This window comes from Schistocerca cancellata, chromosome 12 (assembly GCF_023864275.1).
Source record: "Schistocerca cancellata isolate TAMUIC-IGC-003103 chromosome 12, iqSchCanc2.1, whole genome shotgun sequence".
NCBI classification, from domain to species: Eukaryota; Metazoa; Arthropoda; class Insecta; order Orthoptera; family Acrididae; genus Schistocerca; species Schistocerca cancellata.
In genome coordinates, this window is record NC_064637.1 from 77,484,483 (window position 1) to 77,503,819 (window position 19,337).

Here is a 19,337-nt window from a genome sequence, read left to right on the forward strand (position 1 = left end):
AGTAATGTTTAATCACCACACGAAGTTCTTTTTCGTCCCTTTTTTACAATCATTCAACTTCCTTGATTCACACGAATGCCAAACACAAAAAAATAGACCAATACGGCTGAAACTTGGTGTGCGTTCTTTCCAAAGATGCTACTAACTAAACATGACCTCGCTACGCGCCGGTGTTGCTATCTCTCGGACTTGCACGGACTTTTCAAACGCCCCTCGAAAATATCACAATAACTATGACCATTAAAGAAATGATGGGCAGTCATCACGAAACTGACATACAAAGATATAAGTAACGCAGAAAATAATTTTTTTTACCAAAAAATTTCTGTAAAGTCGTTTGAGAAAGATTGCAGAGCGTGCGACCCGATTTTGTCATCGTCGACCGGCTGAAAGGTGGCAAACACTGTCTAGTCGTCCTCCCCTTCCGAAGAAACGAATGAACTCGCCCAGCATGTTGGATGAAAACTGGTCGCTGTGCATCGACGACCGTAACCTGACGAGGACTTCACGATATTGTAGTTCCTATGTTATTCAGAAGCACGTTGCAACGTTCTTTCAGAGATGCATGCGAAAGAAACACTAATGTACTTGTGACGAACACAGGCACTGCTTTATCGTAACAAAAACTCGGTTGTATAAGACTGGTAACAGTTATAATTATCGACAAAAAACAACACAGGTGTGGCAAATGAAGGAAGAACGGCTACAAGTATAAACAATATAAATATACATATGTTTTTGGATAGGGTTCATCTTTAGCAAAACACAGTTTTGGTTTTTTAACCCAAACATGTTTCACTGCAGTTGCAGCATCTTCAGAGGGCTTTTATCTTTCATCAGCTAAAGATAAAGAATGTTCTTTACTGTTTGTATACGTGTAACTATTAGTTTTTAAATAGTAATTACAGATATTTGAGAAAACAAATGGTTCAAATGGCTCTGGGCACTTGGGACTTAAACTCTAAGGTCGTCAGTCCCCTAGAACTTAGAACTACTGAAACCTAGCCAACCTAAGGACATCACACACATCGATGCCCGAGGCAGGATTCGAACCTTCAATTGTAGCGGTCACGCAGCTCAAGACTGTAGCGCCTAGAACCGCTTGGCCACTGTGGCCAGCTTTGAGAAAACACATAAATTATTAATTTACACCTTTTTACCAAATGGTAAAAAAAAATTCACAGACACCTCTGAAAGATTCACAACAGCCAGAAACATCTTCAACTGTTCCAGTGTCAGCCATCTTGTTTTTACCCCTTCAACTGTTCCACTGCCCGCCATGTTTGTTGTTACAGCTGGTAAACATTGAAACAGTTACAGTGACAGTGACAGTGGCAACTTAATATATACTGTTTGACAGTGATAAAGATGAGGAAAAATAAAATGTAAGTGAAACATTATGTAAATAGACACACACACACACACACACACACACACACACACACACACACACATAGAATTAATTAATTTCAGGCATAGAAATAACAGTTTTCAAATCGTAATTTTGGCTTAAACAATTTATCTAATTTAAGGTGTAAGTGGTTGGAGATGACAAACTGTGGAACAAAACAGACACTGTAGAAACACAACACATCAGGAAAACCACACCCTGTGGTAAAAAGGTGTGAATTCATAATTTATGTGTTTTCGCAAATATCTGTAATTACGATTCAAAAACTAATAGTTACATGTTTACAAACAGTAAAGAACATTCTTTATGCAGAATGAGATTCTCACTCTGCAGCAGACTGTGCGCTGATATGAAACTTCCTGGCAGATTAAAACTGTGTGCCCGACTCGAACTCGGAACCTTTGCCTTTCGCGGGCAAGTGCTCTCCCATCTGAGCTACCGAAGCACGACTCACGCCCGGTACTCACAGCTTTACTTCTGCCAGTACCTCGTCTCCTACCTTCCAAACTTTACAGAAGCTCTCCTGCGAACCTTGCAGAACTAGCACTTCTGAAAGAAAGGATATTGCGGAGACATGGCTTAGCTACAGCCTAGGGGATGTTTCCAGAATGAGATTTTCACTCTGCAGCGGAGTGTGCGCTGATATGAAACTTCCTGGCAGATTAAAACTGTGTGCCCGACCAAGACTCGAACTCGGGACCTTTGCCTTTCCACGTTTCATCCATTGTCACAACCGACGAAAAGAAAGTCCCATTCGTGCTGTCATTGCGCGTCATTATTGCTCGGTAACATGCCACACGGGCAGCCGGGTGGTCGTCCGTCAGCATTCGTGGCACCCACCTGGATGACACTTTTCGCATTTTCAGGTCGTCATGCAGGATTGTGTGCATAGAACCCACAGAAATGCCAACTCTGGCGATCTGTTCAACAGTCATTCGGCGATCTCCCAAAACAATTCTCTCCACTTTCTCGATCATGTCGTCAGACCGGCTTGTGCGAGCCCGAGGTTGTTTCGGTTTGTTATCACATGATGTTCTGCCTTCATTAAACTGTCACACCCACGAACGCACTTTCGACACATCCATAACTCCATCACCACATGTCTCCTTCAACTGTCGATGAATTTCAATTGGTTTCACACCACGCAAATTCAGAAAACGAATGATTGCACGCTGTTCAAGTAAGGAAACCGTCGCCATTTTAAGTATTTAAAACAGTTCTCATTCTCGCCGCTGGCGGTAAAATTCCATCTGTCGTACGGTGCTGCCATCTCTGGGACGTATTGACAATGAACGCGGCCTCATTTTAAAACAATGCGCATGTTTCTATCTCTTTCCAGTCCGGAGAAAAAAATCGGAGGCCTTAGAACTTGAATGCACCTTGTAAATGGGAAATGCCTTTACGGTCGCTCCCATCAGCCATCGCGCCGAGTGTCAACTTTGTTTGCACGTGTAAAATTGTTGTGTGGTACCTAAAGTTTAAACAGACCGGCAGTGTGCTGGATCTTCCGCGAACAGTGCGGCCATCAGTCAGTGAGTAAGATGTCGGAGCTGTGCAACAGGCGTTCTTACGAAGCCCTTCCAAATCTACTTGCGGTGCACTCGTGAATTAGGGGTTCCTAGAGCCACAGAGCGAAGAGATAAGACATGCGTTACAACCACATAATGGAGCTTTTTCCAGCTGAGAAACTGCCACAGATCAAGACCAGCAATGAGTGTCTACAACGAATTTGTTTTGCAGATGAGCCAACTTTCCACACACCACGTAAAGTTAACAAGCACTATGCGGAGAAATGGGGTTTAGAAGCTATACACCTCGCCTCAGATCACGTTAAGGATTCCCCTAAAATGAGAGTGTGGTGCACGCTTGATGCACAACAGTCAATGACCCTTTTTTTTTAATCATTAGACGGTAGAGACACTGAATAATACAGACACTACCAATCAGCCTGTCTTTTTTGTCGAAAAATCACCAACAGATACGTGTATGTGGATATGCTAGAACAGCCTGCAGGACTGCAACTGAGAGACTTGCAGAATGAAGCGATTTTCTAGCACGATGGTTCACCACAGCACTGGGAATCATATTGTCGAAATTTTATTATTGAAACATTTCCTGACAGGTGGCTTGGGCGTGCTGGTCCAATCACTTGGCCAGCAATATCACCAGACATAACGGTTTTAGATTTCTTTTTTTTTGGGCTACATAAAGGACAAGGTTTACGCTACGAAATGGCTCTGAGCATCTGAGCACTATGGGACTTAACATCTGAGGTCATCAGTCCCCTAGAACTTAGAACTTCTTAAACATAACTAACCTAAGGACATCACACACATCCATACCCGAGGCAGCTTCGAACCTGCGACCGTAGCAGTCGCGCGGTTCCGGACTGAAGCGCCTAGAACCGTTCGGCCACCGCGGCCGGCAAGGTTTACGCTACGCAAGTAGCTGATCTGGATACATCAACAAGAAAGATAACAAATGCTGTTATTGGTGTTAGCAATGAATGGTGTCCAGCGTATGGTGTGTGATCGAATATCTATTAGACATTTTTCGAGCAACAAGTTTATTGACACCGTAACCAATACTTGATGATTTATTCTTTCATTTGCCAGAAACCACATATTTGTACACTAATGGCCATTAAAACTGCTACACCACAAAGATGACGTGCTACCGACGTGAAATTTAACCGACAGGAAGAAGATGCTGTCATATGCAAATGATAAGTTTTTCAGAGAATTCGCAACACCTACAACGTGCCGACATGAGGAATGTTTCCAACCGATTTCTCATACACAAACAGCAGTTGACCGGCGTTGCCTGGTGAAACGTTGTTGTGATCCCTCGTGTAAGGAGGAGAAACGCGTACCATCACGCTTCCGACTTTGATAAAGGTTGGATTGTAGCTTATCGCGATTGCGGTTTATCGTATCGTGACATTGCTGCTCGCGTTGGTCGAGATCCAATGACTGTTAGCAGAATAAGGAATCGGTGGGTTCAGGAGGGTAATACTGAACGCCGTGCTGGATCCCAACGGCCTCGTATCACTAGCAGTCGAGATGACAGGCATCTTATCCGCATGGCTGTAACGGATCGTGCAGCCACGTCTCGATCCCTGAGTCAACAGATGGGGACGTTTGCAAAGACAACAACCATCTGCACCAACAGGTCGACGACGTCTGCAGCAGCACGGACTATCAGCTCGGAGACCATGGCTGCGGTTACCCTTGACGCTGCATCACAGACAAGAGCGCCCGCGATGGTGTACTCAACGACGAACTTGGGTGCACGAATGGCAAAACGTCATTTTTTCGGATGAATCCAGGTTCTGTTTACAGCATCATGATGGTCGCATCCGTGTTTGGCGACATCGCGGTGAACGCACATTTGCAGCGTGTATTCGTCATCGTCATATTGGCGTATCAACCGGCGTGATGGTATGGGGTGCCACTGGTTACACGTCTCTGTCACCTCTTGTTCGCATTGACGGCACTTTGAACAGTAGACGTTACATTTCAGATGTGTTACGACCCGTGGCTCTACCCTTCATTCGATCCCTGCAAAACCCTGCATTTCAACTGGACAATGCACGACCGCATGTTGCAGGTCCTGTACGGGTCTTTCTGGATACAGAAAATGTTCGACTGCTGCCCTGGCCAGCACATTCTCCAGATCTCTCACCAACTGAAAACGTCTGGTCAATGGTGGCCGAGCAACTGGCTCGTCACAATACACCAGTCACTACTCTTAATGAACTGTGGTATCGTGTTGAAGCTGCATGGGCAGCTGTACCTGTACACGCCATCCAAGCTCTGTTTGACTCAATGCCCAGGCGTATCAAGGCCGTTATTACGGCCAGAGGTGGTTGTTCTGGGTACTGATTTCTCAGGATCTATGTACCCAAATTTCGTGAAAATGTAATCACATGTCAGTTCTAGTATAGTATGTTTGTCCAATGAATACCCGTTTATCATCTGCATTTCTTCATGGTGTAGCAATTTTAATGGCCAGTAGTGTAATTTCTGCAGCTGTTGTAAAATAAAATTGATAATTGTATAAAGTCTTTAGGCCCACCCTTAGACTCACCATCACTCATTCCGAGCTTTGCGTTTTTGAATTTCTAAGCTACGTGGAGTTGCTTACCTGTGTAGTAGTCCTTGACAGAGGGCAGTTGACTGTGGGCGCAGTCGGTGTCATTATCAGTAGGGCCTTCCAGCAGCCCGTCCCTCCGGACGCTCCAGGCCACCTGGCTCACCGACTGGAAGTCTCTGCTCATGTTGAACAGATCTCGGCCGGATACTGGACAACAGCATCCGCGTTTCCTGTCGCCACTTCTGTCACTCACTTTATTGCACTACACACGCACATTCAGAAAGCTTCGCCACACTTTACACGAACGTCTTAGGTAACCGTTCTGAGTATTTTCCATTCAGAGATAACTGGAATAACGAGACCAAAAATGCTCCACAACCTGTAATGTTAAAGAGGGTAGGATTATGGACAGGTACTCGTGAAAAACGGATGATAATGAAATTCCTTTGAGGTAATATGCACTGGAGAGATAGCTATATGATTCTTATCACTCACACGTCGACGCTTCACTTAGATGAGTAGAATAGTTCCAGCACCAATGATCACTGATGACACACACTTAGTCACACACAAACAGATGAGAATATATTTTACACGTACTTGAATCTCTCCAAAGATACGTTAATGGCTGCATGTTGGTAGTAAGCTGATCAGTTTTTAAATGTACCACCGTTTGTCATCCTCTCTGCCTGCTGTAATAAAGTCATACTCTTCAGCTGCCAGCTTTGTTAGCAGCGTCTGAATTTGGCGTCTCTAAAATGAGGACAGGAGAAGTCGATATGCCGACAGCACAGCCGGCGCACTTGTACTTCACGTCGGCTGTCGCTGGTGTCTGACGTCACGTTTCTCGAGAAACCCAGTTCCAAAGTACTTTCGGATTCCCTGCTTTTAGGGAACGCCATATTGGACGTTCACCGCACCAAAAGCTCCTGTCTGCAACAGAGAAACAGGTGAGGAGACCGTCATATGATTATCTGCTTACTTGCCCACATAATGAAACCAAGTGAGAACAAACAAGAAAAAAGTTATCTACAGAAGGCTTCCAGTATTTTTTAGCAGCCTTTTCCCCAAGGCTTCGCTTGCGTACGCATTTGATGCATCTATGGTCACAGTTCCTCCTCCTCGCGTCTCTCTGTCCAACCCATCCTCCCACTTCTATCTGTCAATCTTCTCCTCAACACTGTCTCTGTTTCTTCACCTCCTCCTCCTCCACGTCCTCCCTCTCTCATTGTCCCCTCCTCCGACCCCTCTCTAACCTTATCTTCTTCCCCTTTTTTTATCTCCAAACCCCCCTCTCCCCTCTTTCTATCCATCTCCAATTTGTTTATTTAATCGTCCATGGACGCTGCCTTTGTACGCTACATCCATGTCATACTTGCTAGTTGTTGTTGTGGTCTTCAGTCCAGAGACTGGTTTGATGCAGCTCTCCATGCTACTCTATCTTGTTAAAGCTTCTTCATCTCCCAATACCTACTGCAACCTACATCCTTCTGAATCTGGTCTCCCTCTACGATTTTTACCCTCCACGCTGCCCTCCAATACTAAATTGGTGATCCCTTGATGCCTCAGAATATGTCCGACCAACTGATCCCTTCTTCTGGTCAAGTTGTACCACAAATTTCTCTTCTCCCCAATTCTATTCAATACCTCCTCGTTAGTTATAAGATCTGCCCATCTAATCTTCAGCATTCTTCTGTAGCACCACATTTCGAAAACTTGTATTCTCTTCTTATCTAAACTATTTATTGTCCACGTTTCACCTCCATACATGGCTACACTCCATACAAATACTTTCAGAAACGACTTCCTGACACTTAAATCTATACTCGATGTTAACAAATTTCTCTTCTTCAGAAACGCTTTCTTAGCCATTGCCAGTCTACATTTTATACCCTCTCTACTTCGACCATCATTAGTTATTTTGCTCCTCAAATAGCAAAACTCATTTACTACTTTAAGCGTCTCATTTTCTAATCTAATTCCCTCAGCATAACCCGATTTACTTCAACTACATTCCATTATCCTCGTTTTGTCCGCAGCTTGTGGTCGTGCGGTAGCGTTCTCGCTTCCCACGCCCGGGTTCCCGGGTTCGATTCCCGGCGGGGTCAGGGATTTTCTCTGCCTCGTGATGACTGGGTGTTGTGTGATGTCATTAGGTTAGTTAGGTTTAAGTAGCTCTAAGTTCTAGGGGACTGATGACCTCAGATGTTAAGTCCCATAGTGCTCAGAGCCATTTGAACCATTTTTGAACCTCATAGTTTTTATTTCTTCTTCGTGGATTTTAATTCCTACTCCGAATATTTCTTTTGTTTCCTTTACTGCTTGCTCAATATACATATTGAATAACATCGTGGATAAGCTACAACCCTATCTCACTCCCTTCCCAACCACTGCTTCCCTTTCATGCACCTCGACTCTTGTAACTGCCATCTGGTTTCTGTGCAAATTGTAAATGGCATTTCGCTCCCTGTATTTTACCACTGCCACCTTCAGAATTTGAAAGAGAGTATTCCAGTCAACATTGTCAAAAGCTTTCTCTAAGTATACAAATGCTAGAAACGTAGGTTAACTTCTAATATTATTGTCGTTTACACACTAATGTTTTCCTAGTATGTGCAGTAGCGTCACTGTATTGCACGTGACTTGGATGGCGCATACTACGTCTTAAATAATTTTAATTTTTATTACATTTTAATTTTAATCTTATTTATTCCTTTTTCTTAAAGCATAGGTCTACCAGTCCCATATTAGCCTTTTTGTAACTTAAGGAGAGGCATCGGTCAAATTACAATCCCACCATAAAAAAATCTGAGGGAGCTGACAATTTAATTCATAACATACTTTGGCATCCTGAATTGAATGAGTAAACACAATTTGCAAACAATATTTTTCCGATCATTTCGAATTCTTTAGTTTCGAAAAAAATCATTATTTTTGTTCAAACCCATACATATAGTTGTTTGGTTATCACAGAATGTGTTCACAAAAAAAGTGTAAGGCAAAAATGTTTAAAATTGGCGGACGAGGAGCATTTTTTATTGTGGTCATTGTGATTTTTTCAAAAAAGTCGAAGTATGGATAGTTTTCTCTCTTTAGATATACACACATCAAAAACTGTTTTGCATCATCCCAGTTCCCAGAACTTCTGAGGATAGACGTTGACTGTGGATATCGCATCACAGACACAGTCCCTTTGACTGTTCAGAGATGTCACTAAACCCGCCCAAAGATGTAAAGAACCATGCATGAGCAGCGCCTATTAGACGGAGGGGGTCCCACAGCCGATCAGTTACAGTCAATCCACCAGGAGGGAGGTACACGACTCGTCTTGTCTGTAGTTAAACCATGCCTAGACGGTCAATATCGCGGCTCTATCACGTCTGCATTGTTACTTTGTGCCGGGAAGGGCTCTCAACAAGGGAAGCGTCCAGGCGTCTCGGAGTGAAACAAAGCGATGTTGTTCGGACATGAAGGAGATACAGAGAGAGAGGAACTGTCGATGACATGCCTCGCTCAGGCCGCCCAAGGATTACTACTGCAGTGGATGGAAGACAGCTACCTACGGATTATGGCTCGGAGGAACCCTGACAGCAACGCCACCATGTTGAATAATGCTTTTCGTGCAGCCACAGGACGTCGTGTTACGACTCCAACTGTGCGCAATAGACTGCATAATGCGCGACTTCACTCCCAACGTCCATGGCGATGTCCATCTTTGCAAACAAGGCACCATGCAGCGCGGTACAGATGGGCTCAATAACATGCCGAATGGACCGCTCAGAACTGGCATCACGTTCTCTTCAGTGATGAGTGTCGCATATACTTTCAACCAGACAATCGTCGGAGATGTATTTGGAGGCAACTCGGTCAGACTGAACGCCTTAGACACACTGTCCAGCGACTGCAGCAAGGTCGAGGTTCATTGCTGTTTTGGGGTAGCATTATGTGGGGCCGACGTACGCCGCTGGTGGTCATGCAAGGCGCCGTAACGGCTGTACGATACGTGAATGCCATCCTCCGACCAATAGTGCAAGCATATTGGTGAGGCATTCGTCTTCATGGACGACAATTCGCGTCCCCATCGTGCACATCTTGTGAATGACTTCCTTCAGGATAACGACACCGTACGACTAGAGTGGCCAGCATGTTCTCCAGACATGAACGCTATCGAACATGCCTGGGATGTATTGAGAAGGGCTGTTGATGGACAACATGACCCAACATACACTTTGAGGGATCTACGCCGAATCGCCGTTGAGGAGTAGGACAATCTGGACCAACAGTGCCGTGATGAACTTGTGGATAGTATGCCACGATGAATACAGGTAAGCTTCAATGCAAGGGGACGTGCTACTGGGTATTAGAGGTATTGGTGTGTACAGAAATCTGGACCACCACCTCTGAAGCTCTCGCTGAATGGTGGTACAACATGAAATGGGTGGTTTTCATGAGCAATGAAATGGGCGGAAATGATAAATTTAATTGAAACATTAATTTTCTATGAGTATGTCTGTATATGTGCCTAAATTGTACGTATATCCGTAATCCTGTATATAAGTGTGCCTAATCTATATATACATCCGAAATCAAAGTAAATAAATAATTACAACTATTATTTACTTTTTTTTTAATTTCCAGACATGCGACTTTACGTTCGGGGTGGACTCAGTTCTGAACTGTAAAGTAAATGTATATAAAGATTTCTAATACAGAATGGGTGGCGGTGTGGTGTGGGGTTCACAGGCCGTGCAGGTGATCAGTGTTGGAACATGGTTCATGTAGAATGAGATTTTCACTGTGCAGCGGAGTGTGCGCTGATATGAAACTTCCTGGCAGATTAAAACTGTGTGCCGGACCGAGACTCGAACTCGGGACCTTTGCCTTTCGCGGGCAAGTGCTCTACCAACTGAGCTACCCACGCACGACTCACGGGCCGTTCTCACTGCTTCACTTCTGTCAGTACCTCGCCTCCTACCTTCCAAACTTTACAGAAGCTCTCCCGCGAACGAAAAAAATGCTACTCCTCTGTCAATTTTAATTTTTTTTCTTTTTTTTCCCGCAGCCTCCCCTTAAGTTACTAGCGCCATCGATAGTTCTTTCGCTGTATTAGCGCGGCTGTATGCGGCCATCTGCCGTTTAGTAATTCTATTGACGCTGCCGGTTAGATCGCTCAATTGTTTGGCAACCAGGCCAACACGTATGCATGGTTCTACGCTGTGCTCTCCCTGATGTTGTAACAGTTTAATCGTATATGTAATTCTTCGGTGGTTTTCTTTGTTAGATGGTCAGATCTCTTTTTCATTGTGGCCGTGGGCTGGTTTCCGAAACATTCTGCCTAGGTTCCCAAAGTTTCTTTTAGTTATTCTGACGAACGGATTTTCGTCTAGACGATTTTATGTGTATGTGGCTGGTGTAGAGTTTTGTTAGCAGGCGCAGTGAACTCAAAAATGGCTGTAAGCACTATGGGACAACATCTGAGGTCATCAGTCCCCTAGACTTACAACTACTTAAACTTAACTAGCCTAAGGACATCACACACGTCCATGCACGAGGCAGGATTCGAACCTGCAACTGTAGCAGCAGCGCGGTTCCGGTTCAAAAATGGTTCAAATGGCTCTGAGCACTATGGGACTCAACTGCTGTGGTCATAAGTCCCCTAGAACTTAGAACTACTTAAACCTAACTAACCTAAGGACAGCACACAACACCCAGCCATCACGAGGCAGAGAAAATCCCTGACCCCGCACGACCACGAGATGCGGGCGCGGTTCCGGACTGAAGATCCTAGAACCGCTCGGCCACAGCGGCCGGCGCGCATTGATATTCATTTCACAGTTTCACGTGAGCGTTGTCTACGGATTTCATTAAATACTTGGCGCAGCTTCCAAGGTAACTTCCTATCGCACACACCCTCCTCCCTCAGAATTAGTTATAAGATGACCCAGTGGATTCCTGTCAAAAACTGAACACAGATCAAGCATGAAAACCAAACTGTGAAAATAGAAGCAAAATAGAAAGAGCGAACGGTCCACGCTGAAGATGTGAAACATCAGGCTAATCTGAATAGATACGGCGCAGTGGTTCTGTGGTCACTGTGTTGGACTGTGGATTACCCTCGCGCCCCACTCTTTTTTTCCACAAAATGATGAATTGGCCGTGCCGTCATTGACGAATCAAAAATGGCTCTGAGCACATGGGACTTAACTTGTAAGGTCATCAGTCCCCTAGAACTTAAAACTACTTACACCTAACTAACCTAAGGACATCACACACATCCATACCCGAGGCAGGATTCGAACCTGCGACCGTAGCGGTCGCGCGGTTCCAGACTGTAGCGCCTTTAACCGCTTGGCCACCCCGACCGGCCATTGACGAATCTGTTCACTGTATTTAGATCTGTGTCCGTGTTGTGGCGTAACGTCCTTTTGCAACACTGAGGTGTAAGGAAGGGACCTTCAGACGAACGTGCCTCCTGTTTATTCTACACAAGTACAGATGTTAGCAGTCTTGCGTTCCGTTTTGGAAGTTTTGATTCTAGATTTCCTTTGTTGTAACTCAGTTCACATCAGTCTATTTGTCGTTTTCATTTCTGTCAGAGGTCTATGCGGCATCTCGCCTGCTCTCTCTATTCATCACATTTACTTGCGACGGTAATATTCTACTGGCCATTAAAACTGCTACACCACGCAGATGACGTGCTACAGACGCTAAATTTAACCGATAGGAAGAAGATGCTGTGAGATACAAATGATTACCTGTTCAGAGCATTCACACAAGGTAGGCGCCGGTGGTGACACCTACAACGTGCTGGCATGAGGAAAGTTTCCAACCCATTTCACATACACATACAGCAGTTGACCGTCGTTGCCTGGTGAAACGTTGTTGTAATGCCTCTTGTAAGGAGGAGAAATGCGTACCATCGCGTTTCCGACTTTGATAAAGGTTGGATTGTAGCCTATCGCGATTGCGGTTTATCGTATCGCGACATTGCTGCTGGCGTTGGTCGAGATCCAATGACTGTTAGCAGAATATGGAATCGGTGGGGTCAGGAGGGTAATACGGAACGCCATGCTGGATACCAACGGCCTAGTATCACTAGCAGTCGAGATGACAGGCATCTTATCCGCATGGTTGTAACGGATCGTGCAGTCACGTCTTGATCCCTGAGTCAACAGATGGGGACGTTTGCAAGACAACAACCAATTGCACAAACAGTTCGACGACGTTTGTAGCAGCATGGACTATCAGCTCGGAGACCATGGCTGCGGTTACCCTTGACGCTGCATCACAGACAGGAGCGCCTGCGATGGTGTACTCAGCGGCGAACCTGGGTGCACGAATGGCAAAACGTCATTTTTTCGGATGAATGCAGGTTCTGTTTACAGCATCATGATGGTCGCATCCGTGTTTGGCGACATCGCGGTGTACGCACACTGGAAGCGTGTATTCGTTAACGCCTTACTGGCGTATTACCCAGCGTGATGGTATGGGGTGCCATTGGTTACACGTCTCGGTCACCTCTTGTTCGCAATGACGGCACTTTGAACAGTGGATGTTACATTTCAGATGTGTTACGACCCGTGGCTTTACCCTTCATTGGATCCCTGCGAAACCCTACATTTCAGCAGGATAATGCACGACCGCATGTTGCAGGTCCTGTACGGTCCTTTCTGGAGACAGAAAATGTTCGACTGCTGCCCTGCCCAGCACATTCTCCAGATCTCTCACCAACTGAAAACGTCTGGTCAATGGTGGCCGAGCAACTGGCACGTCACAACACGCCAGTCACTACTCTTGATGAACTGTGGTATCGTGTTGAAGCTGCATGGGCAGCTGTACCTGACACGCCATCCAAGCTCTGTTTGACTCAATGCCCAGGCGTATCAAGCTCGTTATTACGGCCAGAGTTGGTTGTTCTGGGTACTGGTTTCTCAGGATCCATGCACCCAAATTGCGTAAAAATGTAATCACATGTCAGTTCTGTTATAATATATTTGTACAATGAATACCCGTTTATCATCTGCATTTCTTCTTGGTGTAGCAATTTTAATGGCCAGTAGTGTATATTCTCACCGAATGACTCATGCTCTATAAGCAGCGTCTAGTATGATAACTGCCAAGACTACAGAAGGAGAACAGCCATGTCAATGACCAGGCGAAAGGTACACAATTTTACGAATGTGGACAACCTTCAGCTGTATAATGGAATGACAATGAATATTTGTGTCGGACGGGGACTCGAAACCGGATTTCCTGCTTGTTGCGAGCGGTCACTATACCATTGGGCTCTCCGTGGGCGACTCCCGGCCACACCCAAACTTACACAGCCTGCACCCGCACACCCACTATGTACGAGGGGCGTTTGAAAAGTCTGTGCAAAAATAAGAACTACCTACTTCTTTGGGATAAACCTTTTTTATTTTTCGATATAGTCTCCTTTGAGACTTATACACTTCGTCCAGCGCTATTCTAATTTGTTGATCCCTTTCGAATAATAGGAATTGTCCAAGTCTGCAAAATAGCTATTAGTTGCTGCAATCACCTCCTCGTTTGAATAAAATCTTTGTCCCACCAGCCATTTCTTCAAATTGGAGAACAAATAGTAGTCTGAGGGAGCCAAGTCTGGAGAATAGGAGGGATGTGAAACGAGTTGGAATCCTATTTCCATTAATTTTGCGTCCACAACTGCTGAGGTGTGTGCTGGTGCATTGTCGTGATGGAAAAGGACGTCGTTGCGGTCCAATCGCCGGCGTTTCTCTTGCAGCTCGGTTTTCAAACAGTCCAATAACGATGAATAATATTACCTGTAATATTTTCACCCTTTTCCAGACAGTCGATGAGGATTAGCCCTTGCGAATCCCAAAAGACAGTCGCCTTTTTTGGTGCAGATTATCCCTTGGTAACCCATTGTTTAGATTGTTGTTTGGTCTCGGGAGTATAGTAATGTGTCCATGTTTCATCCACAGTGACGAAACGACGCTTAAAGTCCTGCAGATTCTTCCTGAACAGCTGCAAACCATCCTTGCAGCACTTCAAACGATTCTGTTTTGGGTCAAGGGTGAGCAATCGCTGAGCCCATTTTGCGGATAGCTTTCTCATTTGCAAATGTTTATGCAAAATATTATGTACTCGTTCATTCGAGATGTACACAGCACTATCAATCTCACGCACTTTAACTCTTCTGTCATCCATATCATGGATTTTTTCAATGATTTCTGGAGTCGTAACCTCCACAGGGCGTCCAGAACGTTCAGCATCACTTGTGCCCATATGGCCACGCCGAAAATTTTGAAACCACTTATAAACTGTTCTAATCGAAGGTGCAGAGTCACCGTAATGTTTATCAAGCTTCTCTTTAGCCTCCTGAGGCGTGTTGCCCTTCATAAAGTAATGTTTAATGACCACACGAAATTCTTTTTCGTCCATATTTTGACAATAACTCGACTTCCTTGATGCACATGAATGCCAAACACAAAGAAATAGACCAATATGCTGAAACTTGGTGTGCTTTCTTTCCAAAGATGCTACTAGCTAAACATGACGTCGAAACTCGCCGGTGGTGCCATCTCTCGGACTTTGCACGGACGCCTCCTCGTATATTCCCGTATAGGGGCGACGATTTACGTGAAAGTCGCTTGCTGGTGTTGGTGGATAAGTACGACATTGCAGTGGCTGTGTTATTACCAATTACGGTGCACAGTTCCTTCGGACATGCATGCATGCATGCATGCAGTAATTGGTACGACTACAGCCGTTATGAAATACAAGAAATGTATTCGCAGTTGCGAATATGGACAAGCTTCATCTGTATAATTGAATGACGACAGTGAAAATTTGAGCATCGTAATTCGTAATAACACAGGCACTGCAATATTGTAATAATCCGCCGATACCAGGCAAGCGACTTTCAAGTAAAACATCTTCCCCGCGCGGGAATATACACAATGGATGTACGAGTACAGTTTGTACACAGTTCATTGACGACATATTAAAGTTTGGCTCTGGCTCTGAGTTGCGTTCGGAGACCCAAGTGGTTCCCCGGCATGGAAGCTCAGCGTGTTCGGTCAGAGGGTTTAGTTAACCTCTGTAATAAAAGACTGAGTGAACGGATCAACTAACAACCTGAACAAGTGTCATCGGACGTCCGCCACGAACAAAGACAACGAACAATTTAGAACTAAATGAAAAAAAAAAGAAATGGTTAGTCGAACGCTCGCGACAAGCGGGAGATTGGGGTTCGATTCCCGGTTCGGCATAAATTTTCATTGTCATTCCGTTATACAGCTGATGGTTGTCCTTATTCGCAACTGCGAATACTTTTTCGTAATAACATAGGCACAGCAATGTCGTACTTGTTTAATTAGTCTACTTTCTGAGTTTAGATAAGCCGATGCGACTGCGACCGACTGAAAGCAAGGGGAAACTGGCCGTAATTTTTCCCCAGGGCATGCAGCTCTATCCCCGATTTTATTCAGTCTGTATAATGAGCAAGCAGTAAAGGAAACAAAAGAAAAATTCGGAGTAGATATTAAAATCCATGGAGAAGAAATGCCAACTTTGAGATTCGCAGATGACATTGTAATTGTCAGACAGCAAAGGACTTGGAAGAACAGCTGAAGAGAATGGACAGTGTCTTGAAAGGAGGATATAAGATGAACATCAACAAAAGAAAAACGAGAATAATGGAATGTAGTCGAATTAAATCGGGTGATGCTGTGGGAATTAGATTAGGAAATGAGACACTTAAAGTAGAAGATGGGGAGCAAAATAACTGATGATGGCCGAAGTAGAGAGGATATAAAATGTAGACTAGCAATGGCAAGGAAAGCGTTTCTGAAGAAGAGAAATTTGTTAACATCGAGTATAGATTTAAGTGTCAGGAAGTCGTTTCTGAAAGTATCTGTATGGAGTGTAGCCATGTATGGAAGTGAAACATAGACAGTAAGTAGTTTGGACAAGAAGAGAATAGAAGCTTTCGAAATGTGGTGCTACAGATGAATGCTGAAGATTAGATGGGTAGATCACATAACTAATGAGGAGGTATTGAACAGAACTGGGGAGAAGAGAAATTTGTGGCACAAGTTGACTAGAAGAAGGGATCGGTTGGTAGGGCATATTCTGAGGCATCAAGGGATCACCAATTTAGCATTGGAGGGCAGCGTTGAGGGTAAAAATAGTAGAGCGAGACCAAGAGAATACACTAATCAGATACAGAAGGATGTACGTTGCAGTAGGTACTGGGAGATGAAGAAGCTTGCACAGGATAGAGTAGCATGGAGAGCTGCATCAAACCAGTCTCAGGACTGAAGACCACAACAACAACTATCCGATGATGCTTAATCATGGCGAAACGTGTTATTTTTAAAGAAAGAATTACTTTCAACCACGACTGTTTTACTTTCAGTATTTAGAAATCCAAAATTTTTGTTTGCGCTCCGCTCAAATATTTGACAAGAAACGGAAAAATGAACTCACCTGTTAGTCTGAAACGGTACCCATCCAAGTCAAAGGCGGGCGGTGACGTTTGAGCGCCATAGGTAGTACCAGTTGTAATGTTTCTCCAGTGCACTTCGCGACGGTGGAGACGTATAAGCGCCAGACACACGCGGACATGGCAACCGGCGCGGCTCCAAGTGTCTCTGTGCGGTTGCGTTTCATCTGGTGGTAATACCGCGTTATCAGCGAGGCCGTCTCCCCAAGGCGAACAGATAGCGGGCCATAGCCTTTTGTCTCCAACTAGTAGCCCCTTAGCACACGAGACCGTGAAAGTTTCGCGATGTCGCCGGGGTGTCGAATTTATCCACGTAACTACCGAAACGTATTGTCAGAGTCACTGTTTGGGTTTCTAAAGCGTTCCGACACTGATAACGCTATTTACACATACAGCGAGTTTGTTCTTTATTCGATACACAACAATTTTTTTAAATACACTCATGCTCATAAATTAAGGATAATGGTGATACATTGTGAAACAACGCTCTGGTGGGCAGTTTGCGGGTTTAAATAACCTCGGGGTATCACCATGCGGAGCATTTGACCTGCAGTCGTCGCACGGTGGCGCTGGCAGCTGTCCACATACCATGGAGGTAAGAATAAGGGGAGATGGCGCTACGTATCCCAGCCGTACTACGTTTTGAAGCCATGGGGGCGTGGCTCGCTGCCATGACACACTGACCAAAACATTGCCAGTGTGCTATAGCGCTGCGTGTATTACAGTCGCTAATTGCACCATATATGCATGTAACGTCATCGGATTCGTTGTTTCAAAGTTTTTGTTTAAAATAAAATCTCGTAAAGGCGAAATTCCGCGTTTCTTCTGATTAAAAATACACTCCTGGAAATTGAAATAAGAACACCGTGAATTCATTGTCCCAGGAAGGGGAAACTTTATTGACACATTCCTGGGGTCAGATACATCACATGATCACACTGACAGAACCACATGCACATAGACACAGGCAACAGAGCATGCACAATGTCGGCACTAGTACAGTGTATATCCACCTTTCGCAGCAGTGCATGCTGCTATTCTCCCATGGAGACGATCGTAGAGATGCTGGATGTAGTCCTGTGGAACGGCTTGCCATGCCATTTCCACCTGGCGCCTCAGTTGGACCAGCGTTCGTGCTGGACGTGCAAACCGCGTGAGACGACGCTTCATCCAGTCCCAAACATGCTCAATGGGGGACAGATCCGGAGATCTTGCTGGCCAGGGTAGTTGACTTACACCTTCTAGAGCACGTTGGGTGGCACGGGATACATGCGGACGTGCATTGTCCTGTTGGAACAGCAAGTTCCCTTGCCGGTCTAGGAATGGTAGAACGATGGGTTCGATGACGGTTTGGATGTACCGTGCACTATTCAGTGTCCCCTCGACGATCACCAGTGGTGTACGGCCAGTGTAGGAGATCGCTCCCCACACCATGATGCCGGGTGTTGGCCCTGTGTGCCTCGGTCGTATGCAGTCCTGATTGTGGCGTTCACGTGCACGGCGCCAAACACGCATACGACCATCATTGGCACCAAGGCAGAAGCGACTCTCATCGCTGAAGACGACACGTCTCCATTCGTCCCTCCATTCACGCCTGTCGCGACACCACTGGAGGCGGTCTGCACGATGTTGGGGCGTGAGCGGAAGACGGCCTAACGGTGTGCGGGACCGTAGCCCAGCTTCATGGAGACGGTTGCGAATGGTCCTCGCCGATACCCCAGGAGCAACAGTGTCCCTAATTTGCTGGGAAGTGGCGGTGCTGTCCCCTACGGCACTGCGTAGGATCCTACGGTCTTGGCGTGCATCCGTGCGTCGCTGCGGTCCGGTCCCAGGTCGACGGGCACGTGCACCTTCCGCCGACCACTGGCGACAACATCGATGTACTGTGGAGACCTCACGCCCCACGTGTTGAGCAATTCGGCGGTACGTCCACCCGGCCTCCCGCATGCCCACTATACGCCCTCGCTCAAAGTCCGTCAACTGCATACACGGTTCACGTCCACGCTGTCGCGGCATGCTACCAGTGTTAAAGACTGCGATGGAGCTCCGTATGCCACGGCAAACTGGCTGACACTGACGGCGGCGGTGCACAAATGCTGCGCAGCTAGCGCCATTCGACGGCCAACACCGCGGTTCCTGGTGTGTCCGCTGTGCCGTGCGTGTGATCATTGCTTGTACAGCCCTCTCGCAGTGTCCGGAGCAAGTATGGTGGGTCTGACACACCGGTGTCAATGTGTTCTTTTTTCCATTTCCAGGAGTGTAGTATTTAATGTAATATTACGAATAGCTAGCCTTCAATGTAAACGATACAATTTTGTTAATTCAGTAATAAACGTGTAT

At 45.6% G+C, this 19,337-nt stretch overlaps 1 protein-coding gene across 1 annotated transcript in view; it reads right to left on the reverse strand.

Annotated features, from left to right (window-relative positions):
- Window positions 1-17,126, reverse strand: part of LOC126109683 (organic solute transporter alpha-like protein) — a 99,296-nt gene extending 82,170 nt beyond the window's left edge. Inside the window, exons 1-2 of the mRNA XM_049914733.1 lie at window positions 16,982-17,126; window positions 5,558-6,439 (exon numbers count right to left, since the gene is read on the reverse strand). Coding sequence (XP_049770690.1) covers window positions 5,558-5,690 — 133 coding nt within the window. The 5' untranslated portion in view covers window positions 5,691-6,439; window positions 16,982-17,126. The remainder of the gene's footprint in view (window positions 1-5,557; window positions 6,440-16,981) is intronic.
- Window positions 17,127-19,337: the final 2,211 nt, after the last annotated feature.